General features: G+C 38.8%; 1 protein-coding gene across 3 annotated transcripts in view; it reads right to left on the bottom strand.

Annotated features, from left to right (window-relative positions):
* Positions 1-20628, bottom strand: part of LOC118227992 (NT-3 growth factor receptor-like) — a 177806-nt gene that overhangs the window by 124736 nt on the left and 32442 nt on the right. For 2 of the 3 annotated variants that reach the window (XM_035419147.1, XM_035419148.1), the window contains 2 exons: positions 7141-7215; positions 4262-4333 (listed from right to left, as the gene is read on the bottom strand). In XM_035419147.1, coding sequence (XP_035275038.1) covers positions 4262-4333; positions 7141-7215 — 147 coding nt within the window. Of the gene's footprint in view, positions 1-4261; positions 4334-7140; positions 7216-11271; positions 11349-20628 lie in introns of those variants that run through there. The other variant, XM_035419149.1, reaches the window with a different exon arrangement.

The raw sequence follows: 20628 nt of genomic DNA, 5'->3' as shown, positions 1-20628 counted from the left end.
CCAGTCACGGCTGAAAACCAACTCACTTATGCAGTATTGTCCAGTGGCATGGAGGTAAATGATAAATATGCTAAATGAATCAAGGGGACCTGGCCACAATGGTTTTGCATCATAATATTAGCAGCATAGAAACAAGTGTCTTCATATCTTCCACTTGTCCCGGGGGCACACTGTGTGTTCTTTTTACTTTCAAAGTTTTGTATTTGATTTTTGTTATTTTGTTCAAGTATCTCGGGGGAAAATTGACTTCACTGCTGATGGAAGACTGACCTGGGCCAGACTCAAAAACGTGAAGAGTTTGTAGACACCACATAAACTTACAACTAAACGTGTTCATTAAATATGTAATATGGGGCCCTTAAAGTTATAGCAGCTGTTTCAATTACGTTTAGGTGTTTAATTGTCCTAGAACCCAGAACAGTTAATTGAACTAGTTGAATGGATTACAGTATGTTGACTGCCAACAGCAATATTACTGCTAATTTGTCTTGAGGGCTGAAATGAGCCTTGTTACTTGTATATTTCACAAGCTGTATACTTCACAGGTTTTGTGCCCTAATAATTTGTCAGGCCACAACCACATGTTAGTTTGCTAGTAGAAAAAAAGCATAAATTTGATCCGGACCTAATAACAATGTAGTTGGGCAGTTCTTGCTCGGACAGATAAAAAAGGAACCATAAAACACAATACTCTTATTCACTACAACAGTGTAAGCTGTAATAACATTTTGTACTTGCCGGGTACTTGACAGGTGTTTTTAAAACAAGAATTAGCATTCGGTTAACTGCTCGATAAAGCCAAACTAACTGAGAGCTCAGCTGGAATGAAAGGCAGCATAAACAACATGGTCCCAAGGTCAGCGTGGGGAAGCACTGCTGTAGACCTGAGCACACTGCCACTCAGTACCTGCATGCTAAACACTGGCCTTTCTGTTCAGCCTCTAAGGGGACGGTGGTGTGAAGCAAAAGATGAAAACGCAGGGGAACATGTAGATGCACAAAGAGGTTGAGGGCAGAGAGAGAGAGAGAAGGAAGAAAGATCCAGTGACCATAAGAAGGAATGCTTCCTAGAAATCAGTGGGAAAGTGAATTTTGGAGTGAAGAGGCCATCCTACAGCTTGGGAAAATTTAATGAGAATGAATTTTAGTCCCCTCCTTGAGGGAATGACCTTTACAGCACCCCTGCGGCAGAGGCCGCTTAAGATTTATGACGACTCTTCTCATACACAGAACACAGAGATGGATCCTCCAGCAATGCAGACGGTAACCTTTTATCACCCCAAAAGACAGTCAGTGCATTGGATCTTTGCCAGATCCAAAATACTATCTCAAAATCAGGGTGACGTAAACAAGCAACAAGCAATGGTTGTTGGCATTACTTCCTATTCCTTTCACTAGCCGTATTAAAGCAAATGATCATCTGTGTGAGGAGACAAACATGCATGAAATATGTATGGAAATATGCATGTTAAAAGGGCCTTAGACATTTACACAAAAGCACTGTGGATTGGGACACATATTAAAACTAAAATATATGACTACTGGGGATCATAGTCAAACAAAGAGGGACACTTTAATGATACTCTTGTTAATTACGATCAGCTAATTAAGCTGGGAGGAATAAGGATTTTAAATAGATTGTGAATAAATACATCATGGCCATTCCATTTTTGGACTAATGTAATACACAAAGCTGGCTCTCTTTGTACAACATATTTATCTAATGGATGTTCAGCAAATAAGTTAATTTAGAAAGATTTCAGTTACCTGCATTGATCTTTCACATTAGATATGTATGTACATTCCATAAATACGTGGCTAAAGATTCAATTATACTGGCCCACTGCTTTCATCAATAAAAGTGTTTTTTGACCTTAAAAAACCTAAATAAAACATCACCACAGGCATACACATTAATTAGAGAGATATCGCCAATCACAGTATCTATTTTCAGTGAGGCTGTTAGTTCCTAACATATTCTTTTTATCTGCACTCCACTGATCAGCTGAGGTAGATGGCAAAACCCAATTCAATTAAAAATGTACCTTTGAATCAAAAGGTATATAGTGGAGGTGGACATATGTTTTATTGTTTTTTTTAGATTTTAAATATGTGGTGTCCATTTCCAGCCCTGGAGATGCAATGACTTTGGAATGTATTTGTCGAAAGCCTGTTAACACCATGAATTTTTGTGCTGCCTGCAATTGGTTAATTAAGACCTTTGTCGCAATCATAGACTGTATAAAGGGTCGCAATGCAGACCAGAAAACTATGGAAATGAAGTGGATACATATCTGGTAAAGCAAGACAGCAGCGCATTTGCTTACATTTAAAATTTAGTATAAAGGTCAGTTGATCAAAAAGTCATTAACACATAGAGCTCATCTCAAATTTTCTTCACGTGATTATCACTGTAATACACAAGCAGTTTTTGCATCTTTTAAAGTGGAATGTTGAGAACAAGTCTAGCTAGAGCCAAGATCTTTGTTATACAGGAAACAATCTTGCTTCACAGAAATCCTAGTGCTTGGCGCTAAGGCATGACAGGGCTTTTCAGAAGGAAAGTGTGCAACATGGAGCCAGGGGAATACTTAGCACTGTACATTTTTCCTCCGCTTGCCCAAAAAAAAGTCTATCATGAATGTCTGCTCCATAGAGTTCCCCACATCTAACCCACTGCAGCATGACTGAAGCCAACCTGCAGACACCGAGAAGCTGAGGAAGACAGCACGTCTGCAGCAAGTGAAAAGGATTTCTGGGCCTGGAGTGGCAGTCACCGTGCCTAATCACCATCTTGCTCCCTGGTTTCAGTCTGAAGCTTACACTCCCCTATCCCACCCGCACCCATAGACTCAATGCAGATATAATGTCTTCATCGCCGCTGTCACTCAACACCCTTCAGCATTTTTAATGGGACCACAATTAGCATGTCCATCTGCTCCAATAGTGACTCAAGTGAGGGTGAGCCTTTAATGACTTTTTTTTGCCGTTCATTAAATGTTGATGAGGTGCTTCGGTTCAGCTCCTCCGCGCGCCGGTAACAGAGACCGCCGTCGCGAGGAGACGCGGAAGACACGGCGCGAGCCACGCGGAGCGCTAACGGCAGTCATAAACGTGATGAAAGAGAGAGCACTATTTCAGCCCGTGATGGATGGCTGAGACTATGTATGGGTGCTGTCAGGTAACAACCAGCAATTCATCCTCTTTCACTGTTTACTCTGGGAGAACTGGGAATGAGCAAGCTGTCAGCTTGTAGGATGTCAGCCTTTGTTATGGTGATGACATCTCTCTCTCTCTCTCCCTCTGTTTCTCTCTCTCTCTCCCTTCATCTCTCTCCGTTTCTCTCTATTTCTCTATTTATTTATCTATCTCTATCTCTCTCTCTCTTTCAGTTGATACTACATTGTGGCTTTCCCTCCCCTCCTCGTCTCAAAATAGATTTTTAAATCAGTACGAGTATTGGAAGAGCACAATATTTTCAATATGACAGTTTAAGATACATTCAATAGAGGAAAGGATAAAGGCAGAAAACTTCAATAAATTACTGAAGGCCATCTTCACATCTCTCCACTTTTACCTGTTTGCTTTAAGGCAGTGTGAAACCTGCAGAGAGACGGAGGAATCAGCCCATTTGTAAGAGCAGGAGCACCAGAAGATTGAAAATCAAACCAGGCTCGGCCACCATAGCCACAGCTTTTGTCAAGGGCATTTCAGGTCAACCAAATCATTGCGCAATAACAGAACAAATATATAGATCTTATTGTTTGTTCATTAATGCATGTTCATTTGTGATTCAAGAAATAGAATAATATGTTCTAATCCTTCAAATTTGATACCTGCTGCGAGATCTTGAGATGTTCAGCAGTGTAAATTCTACAGATGAGGATGTGAGAGGAACGTGCAGAAAAATGCATGCAAGACTCCAGTGAATGCAGCTCTTTTCCTTTTTCTTCAAAATATATTGTGATGAATTCAAGTGTCGTCAAGTGCTGCTTTCCTGATACTGATTCTGATTTTAAGTCAATGTTGGTCAATTAATTTTTAAGTCAGTTAAGATCAATGTGGGTTGAAAGCCAAATTATGTTTTACCTGTAATAAATACCTAACTGTAATATGGCCTGCATTTAAAATGGACTGAATCCTTCCCTTTTGGTACCAAATCACCTCCTGGTAACAGTGAACAGGGAGGACCTCAGATGATAGCAGGGTTAACAGGTGCAATGAAGATAATTTTATTGGGAAAGGCGTAACAGATACTCACATGTAGTGCAGGAGTGGGTTCTTTTTAAATGCATTGTGGTGAATCTCGTGCAGGTTGCAGTTCATGATAGTCCTGAAAAAGGCAGACACACATATACATGCATCAGGCACTGAACTCATATTGAACAGTATCACATTTAATGTCAAATCATCAAGGCCACTGCTTATTCCTACATGTTGCCAGTTATCTACTAAGGTGTTAGTCCTTAGTCAAGCACACATTGAGATGGAAAAAATACAGAGGACAACTACATTGTTGAGAATATTACACACCAAATTCAAAAATATAGGATTCAAAATTATTGCTGCATACATTATAAAAAAATAATGCTAATTCCTCCCATTTATATCGCACTGCTCTAACACTCGAAGTGCTTTATAGTGATCAGGGGGAACTAGCCCCTTCCGCCACCAATATAGTACCCACCAGGGTGATGTGTGCCAGCCATTTTGTGCCAGAATGCTCACCACACAGCTGATGTGGTTTAAACTGAGGAATGATGAGGTGGCAAGTTGAAAGAGCCAGGATGAGAATTTAGCCAGGACACTGGGAAAGCCCCTACTCCTTGTAGGTTGTCATGGGATCTTTAATGACCACAGTGAGTCAGAATCTCAGTCCATCCAAAAGTCCCTTTACTGCACTGGGGCATTCTTGACCAGAGGGAGGATCACCCCCCACACTCAAAACTGTATCTAAAATAGCCTTCATCGCACACAAAACTCTCAGGGGCCATTGAAGAAACACATTGAAACTTATGTATCCTACTATAAGGGCACTACCATGCCATAAAATAGGCTATACTGTACATTGTACAGTTCAAGTAAAGTGCTACTTGTAAACCAGGTAGCAGATGCAAGATGGCACCCTGGGGAGGAGCAGGCACATGCATCCACATGTAATGCTTCATTACTTTTGTAATCTGATTGATCATTCAGTCCTTTGCAGCAAATCGCTAAACATGGCAGCATTACTGTGGTAATAGAACAAACAGGGTTATTCTTTTACTTTTGGCGCTTAACTGAATTTGACCACACAGATTGAGAGATCAGATAACATATCTGCCAGTTAGACCGTGGCCAGGACTGAGAGAGTGTTTTAAAGCAATCGAATATCCTCTTCCCACTCATCATTTCTGAGAAGACCATGATGGTGAGGCGACTGGCAAAAACCACAGTCCCAATTTTTTTGGCTTTCAAGAGCAGCTGGCATCCATGTTTATGTCAATTGATGTGCCCTTTTCATTTGCATTCACTTCAGACCTTTTAATTTCAGTGAGTACGCCAGAACATTCAAACAGACATGATGCACACTAAAGATCAAACGGAGGTCGCTAATAGGAAGCCAGGTGGGATTCAGTCCAAACGCTTCTCGTGTTGGACCAAATACAGAATCCTGTCACCTGTTCCCTAGTAACACGTTGGCTAACATACATATTGATACACAAAACCACAAGCACTGTGAGAGAGCTAAGCAAACATGTGTAATATAAATTTGGATCACATGTCCCTGATTTTTCACGTCAGAGGATTAGGACAAAGTGGAGGACTAGCATAGCCAAGTGCTGTGGACCCTCCGCAGCCCCTGGCAAAGCCCCACAGCGTTTCCAAGGAGTGGGAAGAAGTGGCAGAGACAAAAGCAGCAGGTGAGTGAGCCGCTAATGAGTGAAACGCCAATTTGGTACGCTCAGAATGTTGGAAAAGCGTGCTCAGCCAGCATCCAAAGTGTGTGTGCGCCTGCATGTGCACACACGTGTGCATGTGAGCTAGTAAGTGTCTGTTACGCTATCTCACAATTTAAGTTGCCTTGGATAAGGTTGTCAGCGAAATGAACATAATAAAATTTAATTTGTGGTGTCCTTGCTATATCAGTGTTAATTGGTCAGTGCAAAACAGGCCATTGGGAAATTGTTTTTTTGTGACGAGAGAAATAAAAATGCTTCCACTCATAGTAACATGACTATGTGGAAGAAAAAAGAAAATGACACCTTACCATCACTCTGCAGACTAACCAAGGAATCTATCATGTGTAAAGAATAGCTGAAACATTATCATTATCAGCAGTTATGATGTGGAGTTCCACTTGTGATATACCCACAGTGCACAAAAGAACTGCTCCCTAAGAGCTCTCTCTTATCAACTGTGAGGAACGCGACAGTTAGTGAACATAATTCATTATTATTTAGGACCATTGGGCCTCATTCACAAAACTTTTCTTAAATTATTCTTACTTTTGTTCTTAAAAATGTACCTACGAAAAACCAATATGGGATTCATTACACGTGTACAGACATTTGCTTCTGTGCATATCCCAGGTTTGTAAATTTTATGCGCAATCCTGTTCATTTGATAAGCATAAGGAAACAGCTATGGACAAATACAGAAAAGAATAAAATGATGAATGCTGAAATGTTTGTGGAAACATTCTTACAGTTTACGATCAAATGTGAAATGTTTACGATCATACGCATATTTCGTGAATGAGGCCCATTATTCCTATGATGTCCAAGAGATTAACATAGTAGACAAGGCCTGTCTTTTTTTCAGAGATTATTATTATTCAGAGAGTAATTATAATGAAAAGCATTGTTGTTACCCAGTAAGTTCAACAATATTTTAAATTTCCCAAATTATTTTGTTGTTTTTTTTCCAAGGGCTCAGAATTGCTCATTAAGAGCTGCACCTGTACCTGGGAGTCTGACAATATCTTCAAACACAAAAAGTCTTATTTTCTTTTCTGTGAAGCCTGAGTGGGTCAAACAGCAGGAACTGCCATTGCATTTGCTCATTTTATAAAATGGTCTAAGTAGCACTGTACCCTTTTTTCTCTGATTCAAGTGAACATCATTTTGCCAGGGCACTGACGTCAGGGACAACACTTACAGTCTTTCGAGTCCAGTGTACAGGTCCATGTGCATTTCTGTCAGAACGTGCAGGCCCGTCCAGTTCTCTATGTGTCTGAAAGCAGAGATAAACATGGAGCTCAGAGTTGACAGTTGTTTCAATTAAGAAAACAGAAAACACATGAACTACTTTTTTTTTTTTATTTTGTCTCACTTTGTGCTATGTATACATATATACACTAATTGTATCACCATAATATTTTACATGATCTAATGGGAAGGTCATCTGGAAAGCCATTACAGCATGTGGATATTATTTCTTTTGCAACATACAAATTGTATTTGTAAATGTTTTCAGTTATCCACAAGAGACTATTATTTTCTTAAACTTTGTCAGTGAAGATGGCCTGAGAAATCTCTGTTTGCAGCTCATGGTCTTAATTGGTGAGAAGGCGGCTGCTGGTGCTCAGGGCTGATGTTCATTATAAAGGCATAAAGGGAACTTTCTTTGCACAGTGTGGATCAACACTCTGCAGAATGGATAAAGGCTGCGCTTGTCTGGTGGCACAAACGATAAATTTGACACCATGACCCCCCTCTCCCTGAGCATGTTTTCTAACTTCTTTCAGAAAGCTGAAAAACATTGTAGAAAATATGATAGACTCAAAAACACGCAGAATATTAAATGAGAATAGGTTCAAATATTTTTTTAGAACAGGCACTAAACCTACTTCCGACAGATGTCTTCTTTCTTTCTTTCTTTGTTAATAGAGAGATTTGTCCACAGCGGTTTACTCTAAAATATTATCCAGCAAAATATACCACAGGTACTGTTTTGCATCTTTACACACACAAACACACACATACACATGTACACACACGCACAAACAGGCGCGCACACACACGGAGACTCACTATAACAACCATCCTCCATCGGTTGCTGGCACTGCGTTTCAAATTTGGCTTCAAATATTTATCTCACTTTACAAATTTAACTGGGCACTGATACAGCTGGATTTGTTCTAAGGTCTCTCGATTCTGAAGAATGAGATTGTATCCTGAATAAATAATGTATAAATATGGAGCAAAACTCCCAAGAAGTTGATGGGGAAATGTCTCACTCATCTCATACTGGCCATGACAATTCACAAACTGTCCCATAAAATTTATATATAGAGCTTCAGAGAGCAGACATTTGGCCCAGGTGGCAGGGAAAGCCATGCGATAGGCTGAGCCAAAGAACGTGCGCTGAACAGGCACGCGTAGACAGAGGAAGATCTTATCTGACAGCACATTCTGAGCGTTTTGTCATCTGTCAAGCTCGGTCAGTTTCCCATTACCAGTTCTGGAATGATCTCAGTATGTTACTGCCCCGAGAAAACAGAATGGGAAAATAAACAGCTATGTTGTGTTTATGCTGTATGGCGAGTAAATACATTTGGATCAGAACAGGGAAATTGCCAGGGCTGTGATAATCCATTACCAAAAGGACTGGAAGACATGAATATCAAAGGCAAACTGGACAAACCCATACAATAAAAATCAATACCTCTGTTTATTTCTCTGAATTGAACCAAGTCCCTTGATGAAATTTCCATTGAATAGACCTCTTTCGGGGCTATTGAACATGAAACTAATTTTCCCTCCTCTGTGCTTTTTTTTAAAGCGGGGAATAAAATACTCGCCAAATTGAATATTTTGAGCAAGTCACAGTTTATCACCATTAAACCATGCAGCAGCCCGCACATACCCCAGCATAAGGACCATCCACTCAATACCACAGCCACGAAGGTGGTGGGGTGGAAGTGGTGGGGACATTGAAATTTACGAACAAAGACTACAGATTCACAATTTAGGATGATGCTCAAATCCAACAAAAAAAATTAAACTGACAAAGTTGAACAAGAAACGAGACATGAGGAAACAGAGAGAGAGCCATGCCACAGAGACTGTATAAATCAATACCCGGAGAGATGAAAAAAAAAAAATAATTAAAGTGAATGAAATTTCAATTGATTGGTGAGCTCATTTCACACGGGTTTCTCCTCTGGGGACTAATTGACTGATTGACTAATTGACAAACTGATCAATTGACCAATTGGCCATCTAAATGGACCGTAATGAGTCGCAGGGCTCCAGAGAACCCTGAGCGTGGCCGAAATGGAAGCTCCTCCTCCTGCAGTGGGCCCCATTGCAGAAGAGCACGCCCCTCCTGGCCCTATCAGCCTGTCTCCACATTGTACAGTCTGAACACTCTCATTAAGAGGCCAGCCAGGATTAACAACTTGCAGAATTACTTTTTCTCCCCTCTCAGCTGTACTCCCGAATGGGGACTGCATGTAATACTTACCTTTACCCAAGCTGATGCCCAGTCTATTTAAACAAAATGTTCTGAAATTCTTTATTTATTAACCTCAAACAGAAATTGAAAGCTAATCTTTAAATTGCTTCTTTTTCAAATATGTATTTCAGCATTCTAACTTGCAGAAAACATGTACTTTTTGCTTAGAAAATATTACTGTCCAGTATATTACTGTGTGTGTGTGTAAATTCATTTGTGTCAATTTGTAATCAGAGTAATTACCACAGCCAGGAGGTTACAGGTTCAAATCTACAGTAGATTATGTAAACCCCAGCCTATTCGGTGTATTGTACAACACAAGATGCTGAAGAGCGGGAGGCAGTTGGCAGAGAATGAGATAGGTGGACAGGCTTTGATGCACTGTTTATGCTGGCACTTAATCAGTTTATCTGTGGCATGTGTGGGAACTGCATTAGGATCTATGGGTGCTGTAATAGTCAAATAACATTGAGAGTGGCATTGGTAAATAATCTTTTCCCACTGCAATCAGCAGGCTTTACTACTTACACATTCATGGAAAAAAAAACATTCACTTAACTGACATGTGAAAACACAAATCCACTCTTTTTCTGTAAATAATGAAAAACTCTTTCATGGTTTAGGTTCCTTTAGAGCAGTGCTGTCCAACCCAGTTCCTGGAGATCTACCATCCTGCAGATTTTCACTCCAACCATAATAAAGCAAACCTGATTCAAAAGCTGGAGAACTCATCGATCACTCAATGAGTAGACTCAGGAGCGCTTTGTTGTGGTTGGAGTAAAAACCAACAGGTTGGTAGATCTCCAGGAACAGGGTTGGGTAGCCTTGCTTTACATGTTAGTCTTTTACACGCCAGCACCAAATCATTTTCCACACATTATTTCCATTGTAGTCACTGCAAGTATGATAATACTCAATAAATGGACCGTATTTTCTTATTTGCTGTTTCCAGTTATTATCGATGCTGCTGGATGGCTCATTCTGTAACGCACTATTCTAATGCATGGATGGGCTGCTTTGTCTGCCATTAAATCTAGAATGTGCCAGTGTGACACGCGCAGAATGACAACAAAAGTCTTCCGGTGCTACATAGGCTATTTTAAAGAAAAGCAGCAGTTCGTTTTCACTGCAAACAAAACCTAAAAGCTTTTAGCTGAGGTGCGTTCAAGTTCAGCGAACAGAGGCGAATGTTCGTGGGGAGCATGTTTCCTTTGAACTGTTCAATTCGAATGGCTTCTTACGAACATTCCAAATTGTTTGCATTAAACATAAACAGAAATGTTTGTACTCACAACCGCTTCTGTGATAATCGATGGTAAAAAATATATATATATATATATTGAAAAACTGATCACACTTAACGGCATCTTCAATTGAAATACCCATCTGGGAACATTTCCCTCAGTCCAGCGTCCATTTTTGTTCGCCGCAAACTACCTTCTCAGACCGAACACAAAGCTAACAGAAAAAAGTGTGAAATAGTTTGCAAACGTTCGCCTTGTTCCCTGAACGTGAACGCACCTCTGACCATGTACGCAGCCATTCGCTTTCAACTCGCTTAGCTCGCTAGTATTCCAACAAAACCTTCTACCAAGCACGTTACAATATTGTTCTTTATCGCACTCCCTTTCCCTAACTGATTTCTCATTATTAGTGAACGATATAGCCTGAGGCTAGCATACAAGCTGTAAAGTTATGTTACTAGCCAGTTTAGCTAACATTATTTTACAGCATTCTCGTGTATAGGCATGTAAAACAGGCAACAGGAATTTGTACGCATACTAAAACGTTTGAAAAATATTTTTTAAATCGTGCTTCATAAGGTCGTACCTGCAAACAAAACATGAACGCTTTTAGCTGACCATGTACCCACGCACTCGCATTCAACTCGCTTAGCTTGCTAGTATTCCAGCCAAGCGTGCTACCACAAGCAAGACCTCCTGTGCCTGAGAATCTCACAATGACTGGTGGCCACTGCCATCTACTGACATCAGCTGGTATCGCAATAGCTAACAAGAGAAAAGATTCTTGCAGAAATTGTTATATCACTGAAAAAACAACAACAACAACAAAAAAAACAACAAAAAATATATTGGGGCGGGGGGGGGGGGGGGGGGATAATATAATCAAAGCCAACAACAGATATCACTCAGCCGGAACATATACAGGGCACCACACCAGTACAAATGTGGCTGGCAGCCCCGCAGGTACAATGTATAGTTAGCACTAGCATCCAACGCGGAGTTCGGGTTACAGCCACAGGCACTAGAAACCCCTGCTGGACAATCGGGCATGTGTCGTTCACCTATTGAGCTGCACAGAGAGGATCTTCCTACAATTCACATCTGTGCAAGCCTGACTTGTAGACTTGCAGTGTCCAAAGAAGTGGCAGCAACATCATGTGTTTCGGAAGAGAGCAGGTGCTTGTCTTGGGACTTCCTAATTTGACAACGAAAGTTCTAATGGGTATTGAAGTATGAGCAGGATTGGATGTTCCAAATTTGGAGTGAAAAAAATTGGGAAAAGGCTTTAAAAAATAAAATGATCAATATTATCTAATTTCAACATAATCTTAAAACAAGTTCTCTGGACTATTTAATCAATTACTATATATATATATATATATATATATATATATATATATATATATATATATATATATATATATATATATATATGTAGCTGCTGAACACAGTAGATCATGGTTTCATTTGTCGCTAAATAGCTCTTTGAATCGCTTAGCTTATGGAATATACCTGTAAGTGGGAAGGCTGAGTTTCACTGACAGGACTGTCAAACAGAAAGCCAGGCAGGAGGACACAATTGGATAGAGAGAAATAAGTGAACTCGCAGGTCAAAACCGCAGTACGTTTTTTCTCTGAAAGCCAGGGAAAACGATGCATTGAAGCAATAGCCGTGGATGAGGAGACCCAATCTTTTTGCTGAGAGTGTGACAGAAGCCAGCCGTGAATGGCCCGAGCTCAATGAAGCCGGAGACTTTGACAGACTCATCTAAAGACTGGCGTGGCGCGAAGCACGTCCACGGAGGCCGGCGGCTCTCGGCATGACAGCGGTGCTGACCCAGCCAGGGAGTAACCAGGAGACGAGGGGAGGGGGGAAATTGACTCCTCTTGCCTGATCTTTGCTCCTTTCCAGTCACCACCAGAGCCACATCAGAACAGAAGAATAAAAGCGGGCCTCATCTCAAAAACTGAGAAAAAGAATTGACTGCTCTTTTGTTCGGTGATGGTTTTTCCCATGTGCGCTCCTTGCAAAAGAATATCCATCAATTGTCCTTGTTCCGGAATATCTGTGGTCTTAGAACAAAAAAAACATAGGCAGTTCCCAAAGCTCATTAGCCAGTATGCACTGCATGACTAAAAAGAGCGGCAAATGATTTTTGGCAGTACACATTTCTCTGTGTGACTGTAGATTTTTAATTATTGTTCATTTGCTTTGCTGACATTCCCAAAGCAACATAAATATGCAGTGAAATGTTCATTTTAAAGTAAACTCTAATAGTGCCTTATTATTAGACTGTATTAGCCTTTTGTAAATTACTGTGTAAGTCACATTACCATATCATCTGATTAAATTGCTGTAATGCCACTTCTTAAACCCTCAATAGCACCTTTGTCACACAGCATGTTTTTCTGCTGTTCAGTCTGTTCACCAGCTTTTCACGTTTATTGTTGCATTCTTGCACACATCCACACATACAGCATTTTGCACAAAGCTGTCATTTTTGCCAGCCATTTCCATGTCTTAATATGTTCCCTGGCACTAGCCTCTGGAGTTAGTTCTATATATTGAGTTTAAATTCAATTCTTTCCCCCAAATTGGTTCCTTTTGTTACAAATCAATATCATTTTTATGCCTCCCTCCTCAGAATTCATAATTTTCAATTCAATTTCCAAGTATTAAAGTCATGGCACCTGCTCCATTGCATCCTGAAGTACAATCAATGGGATTATGAAATGTTAAATATAAGACTAAATCTAGCATGAGTTGATTTTATAATGGCCTTTTTCCGTGCTTGCAGAATTTACAATGAATATTTGATTCCAAATTCCAAATTTAATAACATTCAATGTTGAATTGACCAGATCAATTCAATTTAGGATTGATCTGAACACACCAATGATTTTATGTCAATTATCATAATATAGCATGTTAATCCATTCTACATAACAATGCCAACTTTACTGTTGCTTGATAGCTTGCTATGAAATAAAAATAAATTAATACAGAAATCAGTTCATATTTGTATATCACAACCAATATGACGTTATGCACACTAGGATTTAAAAGCAATGCAGTTGCTAATCACATATTAAAATGAAAACAAATAAGGTTCCACGGATTTTGTCCATCTACAGTATATTTGCTCTCCCATACAAAGTATTGGACACAGACTGTCTAAATTCAATGTAACATACAGAATATTTAAGTCAGGATCATACCACACAATGATAAATTAGCAAAGCTGGAAGTTAAAGATAAGTTGTATAGCTGCCATACTGCATGTGGGCCTTTAAATTTACCATATTGAGCTTATGAAAGTTTCACTTATTTGTATACAATAATCTATGTATAATTTAATCATATGTTAGTACATTTTCAGTGCTTTGCCTTGGTTTCTGCTGAAGGCCAATTGCTTACATGTTTAGTTATGGCAGCTATATCTTACTGCATGTCTCAAATCTACACAGCAGTTTTATTTAATGTCATGTAATGTGTTTTTAAACATATTGGACTAGCCTTGTCTATGAATGCAGGACTCGAATGCTGCTCTGCAAAAAAATGGTCCTTGGTGGTGAACCATCATCAAAAATGTTTAAATTTCAGCTCAGTTGTTATGGGAAAAAACATGGCTTTTCTATATATATATATATATATATATATATATATATATATATAAGGTGCAGCAAGGCATTGGATTTAGCAACTTCAAAATGAGATTGATATTTTATGTGATTTGAGATATAATGCTTGCATTTGTGACACTTCAAACCGAAAACAGTTGTCATGGAAACCTGCCTTTGCTTGAATACTAATCTGGGCTAATAGATTATATAATATGTGTAAATTGTTTTATGGCTTTTCTATTCTGAAGTAATCACTCTGATTTTTAATGTTTACACCTGATAAACATTTGGCCTCAAAATGTATGTTTTGCAACTGGACTTTTAACTAACTATATGAGAGCATGTTCTTCACAAAATTATATATTTAGTTGCCTTATATTATTATTAGAAATTAATAATTTAATAGACGTTTATGTCACGTTTAAGTCAAAGCATGATTAAATAAAGCTTATTGTGAGATTTGTGCTTTATGCAAATTAATTTGTCAAGACTGCATTGTAAACAGCTCTGTATTAGATCATCTGTAATATAGTCATAGTAGTAGTAGTAGTAGTAGTAGTAACATGCAGGGGAAAATATCCTGCCTCACATCATAATCTTTGTTTTTTACAAGGATTCACCATTGTGTTGGACAAGCACTTCCAATTACTTATGAATTTTAGCTTTAAGTAAGAAAAGATAGTGCCTTAAGTGATATAATAATCATCTTAAATATTACAATACGTAATGTTTGAATTTTGTGAAATGCATAGACACTGTATTAACTATATAATTCAACCCAAATTAGTACAGACTAGTTTTAATCATGTGAACAAGAACCAGTTGTGCCATAAAATGAAGCAACACACCTTTTCACATTCAGAATTCTGCTTGAAAATTTCAGTGTTTCTCAAAGTGGCTGTGAATATTATTTGAAAAGCAACCATCGGTATAACACCAACACAAATTAGATCATTTAAAAACAGTGAAGCCCAGTGAAGAGTTTACACTTACCTTCATTTGGTCATTTACATTGATCTATATTTGAGTTGTGCTTGTCGGTAGACCATATAACTATTTTTTGCATCTTATACTCATCTGATTATTAGATTATTAATTTGATCATTAAATTAAGTGCATTAAATAAATACAAAACCACCAAAGTAGAGACTAGGGGAGTAATACATATGACCCAAATGATATTTCCACACTCGAAATTCAGTTACAAGAGGTGGATTATAAAAGGTGCTAAGAAAAATGGTGTGTGTAAAGGGGGGGGGGGGGGAAGCTTTCCACATGTCAATCTAAAACAAATTATGCACTCTGCACATTGTGAAGTTGCCACAGTTGCTAGGACGTACAGTTCAGAGCCATAGCAACAGGTCTGTGGAGAATAAAGGTGTGCAGTCACCGCGCATGGCAAACAGGAAAATAATGGGATTAATCTGTCCCCTGGTGTCATCAGCATTTCTGTCATTTTGCACACGAACTATCTGTCAATCCCTGCTTGCAGAATGCTGGATATTTTAATTAAATAAATGATCATATCATGCCGGAACTCAGCCAGGAGTGCCATGCAGCATGCTAATGTGTGAAGCTGCTGTTCCCTGCAACCGAGGGAGTGAAATGCACTTCAATCACCTCCCATCTGGAAGGGCCGATAATTCTTTTTGCATTTCCTCCATTTTGTCCTCCCTGGATGAGGCATCGGGACACATGCATTGCTGTGATGTTCTCCAGGTAAACACCTCTGTATTTATTCACCTTCCTCAACCATATCCATTCCCCACTTGCTTTTACAAAGCTTGCGATCACAGTTCTGTTCTTATTTCAAGTTTTCACACGGACATAAAATGAATATGCAAATAATGCTGCAGTATAATTACACACCGAGTAAAGGTGCCAAGCTTAATAGTCATGTGTCAAAATGGAAAATAAATCCAGGATGATAGGACAACCTAAACTGCATTCAACTCGTTCATGCCTCATCTTGATCAATATTTCTATGTGACAAAGATCACATTTAATTTGATATTGGAAAAGCTGCACATTAAATTACAATACACAGCATCACAGAATCATACTTTAAAATTTTTTAATATGCCAACCCCTTCAAAAATGTATCAAATGCACCATGCACAATTAATGTCATCAGAAATAAACATAATCTCTCTCTCAGTATGTCACTTGTTGTTGTTAACCCAGGAGTAGAGCGAAATCTTGCCTTTCAATTGATCACTGTTCTCAGTCTGTTTGTCTTTCTTTTCTTGATTAATAAGCCTGCCAATTACCAGAATAATCCATACCCACTGGCAGGTAATCCCTTTTCTCATAATTGTGTCTCATGCAGTAGCATCCTCCTTCTTTAGACCAAGTTGAAGAATTTAAACGGTAAGATCATGCTCAGTTTAGAAAAATAATCAATGTAATCACTACGTATAATACGCTTCCAAAAACAAGTTATGAAGCACAATGCAAACCATGACCTGGATGCAATCAACATGTTTCCTCAAGTGTTACTGTGCAGTCAGTTATCCTGACTTAACTGTATTATATGTGTGTGTGTGTGTGTGTGAGAGAGAGAGAGAGAGAGAGAGAGAAAGAAACCTAAGAGAGAAAGTTCTGATAATATAAATGTATCCAATATCCAATAATGCTGAAAGTTTGCAAAAAGTGGCTCTCAGTTATGAACTTCTCAAGAGCATTTCACAACAGTCTGAATAGAGACTTTTAAAGAAATGACCCTCCTTCATCCTCTGTTAGCTAGACTAACTTGTCATTCAGTATTTTTGGGCAAGAAGTATTTGCATAGATATTAAAAATTGTTTAAAATGGTTTAGGCCTTAACCTTATTATAATTTAACAGTTAATTATTGAATGCTCATACCAGAACTGCTCAGACAGCTTATAAAGTGCTCCATCTACAGTATTATGCACAAATGGTTGCCATTATATTGAGTGCCAAAATTTTGCATATTATATATAAAGTGTTATTTGCTGGCACTGTTCAAGTTTTAATGCAGCAGATGAACAGAGGTAGTTCACTGCACTTTGGTAAATTAATACACAAATCATACTCACAATTTTAATACAAACGGTGATAACCTGACAGCTACATTCAGAATTGAAATAAAATATAATAAAATCAAAAACCTGGATTGGTTGTCAAGCACCCACAAATCAAAAGCTAGAAACCTATTGCCAAAAGATACTCTGTAGTCTGGGGGACCTGTTGTTTTTCACCAGAGCAGTCAAGGTGGTTGCCACTTTGAAATCATGAGTTACACTTTCACTGTGAAAGATATGCAGTTATCTACTTGTGACCTATCCTAAATACATGCCTTCATAGCACTTACAAATTGCAAGATTGCAAATCGTCGTTCTGATTTCTTTTTAAAACAAATCACACCAGTCGTATATCATTTTTTGTTAATTACAAACTTACTTTGTGAAACAGAATCAGTTTTGGTCAATTTAACTATTACACAGTTTCCAAGATGTAACTATGAGCAGGAAAATGTATTATCAACCCTAGTAACAGAAGGGCACTATACTCACAACACACACGCTCATGCACACACACACACACAACACACACACACATAGCATGGGTCTTGATTATCTTAATAAGCTTTTCCTGGTTGAATAAATATACCCAGAGCTGATATGCCTACTGAAGTTTTTTCTTCAAACACGTCCAGAGCAGCCCGTGGGCAGAGATAAACAACAGTCTTCAAAGTTGTTTATATCACTGTGAAACACATCTTGGTATCAATGTCCTTCTGGTCAATAAGTCCTGTACTAGCAAGTGTTTTGGTATAATGTTAAAACCAATTATCGTTTAGTTCAAAGCAATCAAAGAATGCGTAAAACGCGCTCATTAGCCCCAACATCTGACAGCACTTAATCCCAATTAGTGTGCATAGCTTCCAAAAGCAGGTAAACACACTGCATCTATGATGAACAGGCAAGCAAATTGTGCATTGCAGTCACACTGCTATCTATCACTGCCACAGGCTGCTATTTGCTTGAGTGGAAATCTTTGTACTCAAGTACAATTCACAATACAGAATACCAGCTGGCCAACAATATCAAGACTCTGCAATATGTCTTTTAAACAGGGCCTAATCTCAAACTGAAAATTGCAATGAATGCATTAAGCCTTTACACCAGATGTTGTGCAACACTGCTGGTGTCAGGAAACATACAAGCTGATTGCTTCTTCTGTTCATTTCTTTTTTTTTTTTTTTTTGGAAGCACTGGAATGCTTAATCATCTGTGCTTTGTGTAGACGCAGCGTGAATACTATTGTATACCCTGTGTTAAAAATAGAACTGAAAATGTAAAATGTTTTACAGTTTCATTTGCAGTATTTTGAAATTAGAAAAGGAGGATTTATTCCTGATTAAACAGTTTATTTGCACTTTTGTATTGCTAACAATTTTCATTAAACAATTTGTATGAGTCATTGTCGTTTCTTTTTATACACACTTATTTTAATAGACACTAGTTATTTTAATGTGTGCATGGCACTACTGCCTCACAGCTTAGCATAGAGGGCTCCAGTCTGGCTGGCGGGGTTTATAGTTTTCCTGTGCTCTTATTTTCATTTGGACTTTTGACTAGGACTACCAATTACTAATTTTGCTCTGTACTCATTCCCTTTCAAACCTCAAATATATGCTAATGCAAGATTAACTGATATATCCACAGCAGCTAAAGTATGTTATTTGTATGCATGAATATGCATGTTTGTGTTAAATTGAATAATAATAGAGGTGGTCCTGTGTAAATCGGGTTTGGCTCCGGAAATTCAACAGTGTAATAATCTGAATTACTGAAAATGGAAGGAAATATGGATTTTTGCTTTTGCTGCTGGTTCTACTTCCTGGATTCAATCAAACACACTAAAAGGACATTTTAAAGGAAAATTTGGTTCAATCAAACCAGATTTATGTTTAGTTCAATTTAATCAAAGTTGGCTTATGCGATAAGGATCAGTCTTGTGCTCATAAAAACATGAAAATCCAGGAAACTGCAAAGGGAGTGGTTGTTGTAGGTGGGGGTTGGGCTTGACTCTGGAGAGGGAGGGCAGGGAGGTTCCTTTGAAACAGATACGGCCCTCATTTCCCACCACTGCCATAAAGTGTATATTGCAGGGGTGTAAAACTGAATCCCATGGGGGATTTTTGTGTTTTCTTTTCAATCAGCAGCCAATTAAAGCCTTGAGAAAAAGGTGTGTGGATTCCTTAGCCAATCATTGACTTAAATGAATCACTTGTGCCGAGAACACCCCAAAAACCAGCAGACACTGCAGCCCTCCAGGACTGGAGTTTGACACCGAACTGGAGAGCAGGCTATTTGCATTAACAAACAGGTGAACCTGATATATACATAGGCCTATATATAATGGGCTCCTCGATCTAATCAACTCTGCTTAGTCGGATAATTGGATAAAATTTGCAGACAAATAGGTTCAATTAAGCGGATTCTACTGTATTACAGCATCAGTCTAATCTATTACTTATCAAAAAGACAGTCAATATAATAGGCCTACCATATTCAGTAAAATAACGGTCAGCTAGCTTCTAGCTTGTTAGCTAAATAACCAGAAACGTACATGTTCCAGCAGGCTCATACTGCTCGACTATGGCCACTGATGTCATTGGGGGATGAAGAGAATGGTAGCGGAAAAGGGGTAGAGAGAAAACAGCCCCAGCAACAAGTTTAAGGAATTTGGCCAAGCCAAGAATTCTCTGGTTAGATAGAACCTTTAAAGTTGTCTGATTTTGTGAAATGGTAACTGCACAAGTGGGTGTTTTCACTGATCGAAATCTGGCTGTAGGGGTAATACAACTAGCATCTGTAGACAGCCAGCTAGGTAGCACCACCACAATGGGATGGAGAAGGTGGGAGAACAAACAGGTGGGAGAAGGAGGGAGACTGGGAGACGGATAAAGTTGGTAGAGGGATTAACAGTGGAAAATAGCAAAATAACTACAGCTAACCATTACAAATTTATATTTATAAAGCAGATGATGCAAATCTCTATGGCAAAGGAGTGCTTAGCTCAGACTTAAGAAAGAGGTTTAGCAGGACATGATACATTTATTTGCCTCAAACTGTGGGAAGAGATATGCAATGAGACTAAAACATTTATTGGCCATTATGTCAGGTTCTTCATGACATCATGAAGGACCTGGACCCAATAGAGCTTAATAATACTATGAACTCCACTCATTCAATCTGCACATAGGAACAGATAGAAATGTTTAGACTGATATTGCAATACACTGATTTCTCGTACTATCGATAATGCTTAATACATGACATAATAACA

Source organism: Anguilla anguilla, chromosome 5 (assembly GCF_013347855.1).
Source record: "Anguilla anguilla isolate fAngAng1 chromosome 5, fAngAng1.pri, whole genome shotgun sequence".
Classification (NCBI taxonomy): domain Eukaryota; kingdom Metazoa; phylum Chordata; class Actinopteri; order Anguilliformes; family Anguillidae; genus Anguilla; species Anguilla anguilla.
The sequence above is the reverse complement of the archived record's forward strand: the minus strand, read 5'-3'. Positions and strand labels throughout refer to the sequence as shown.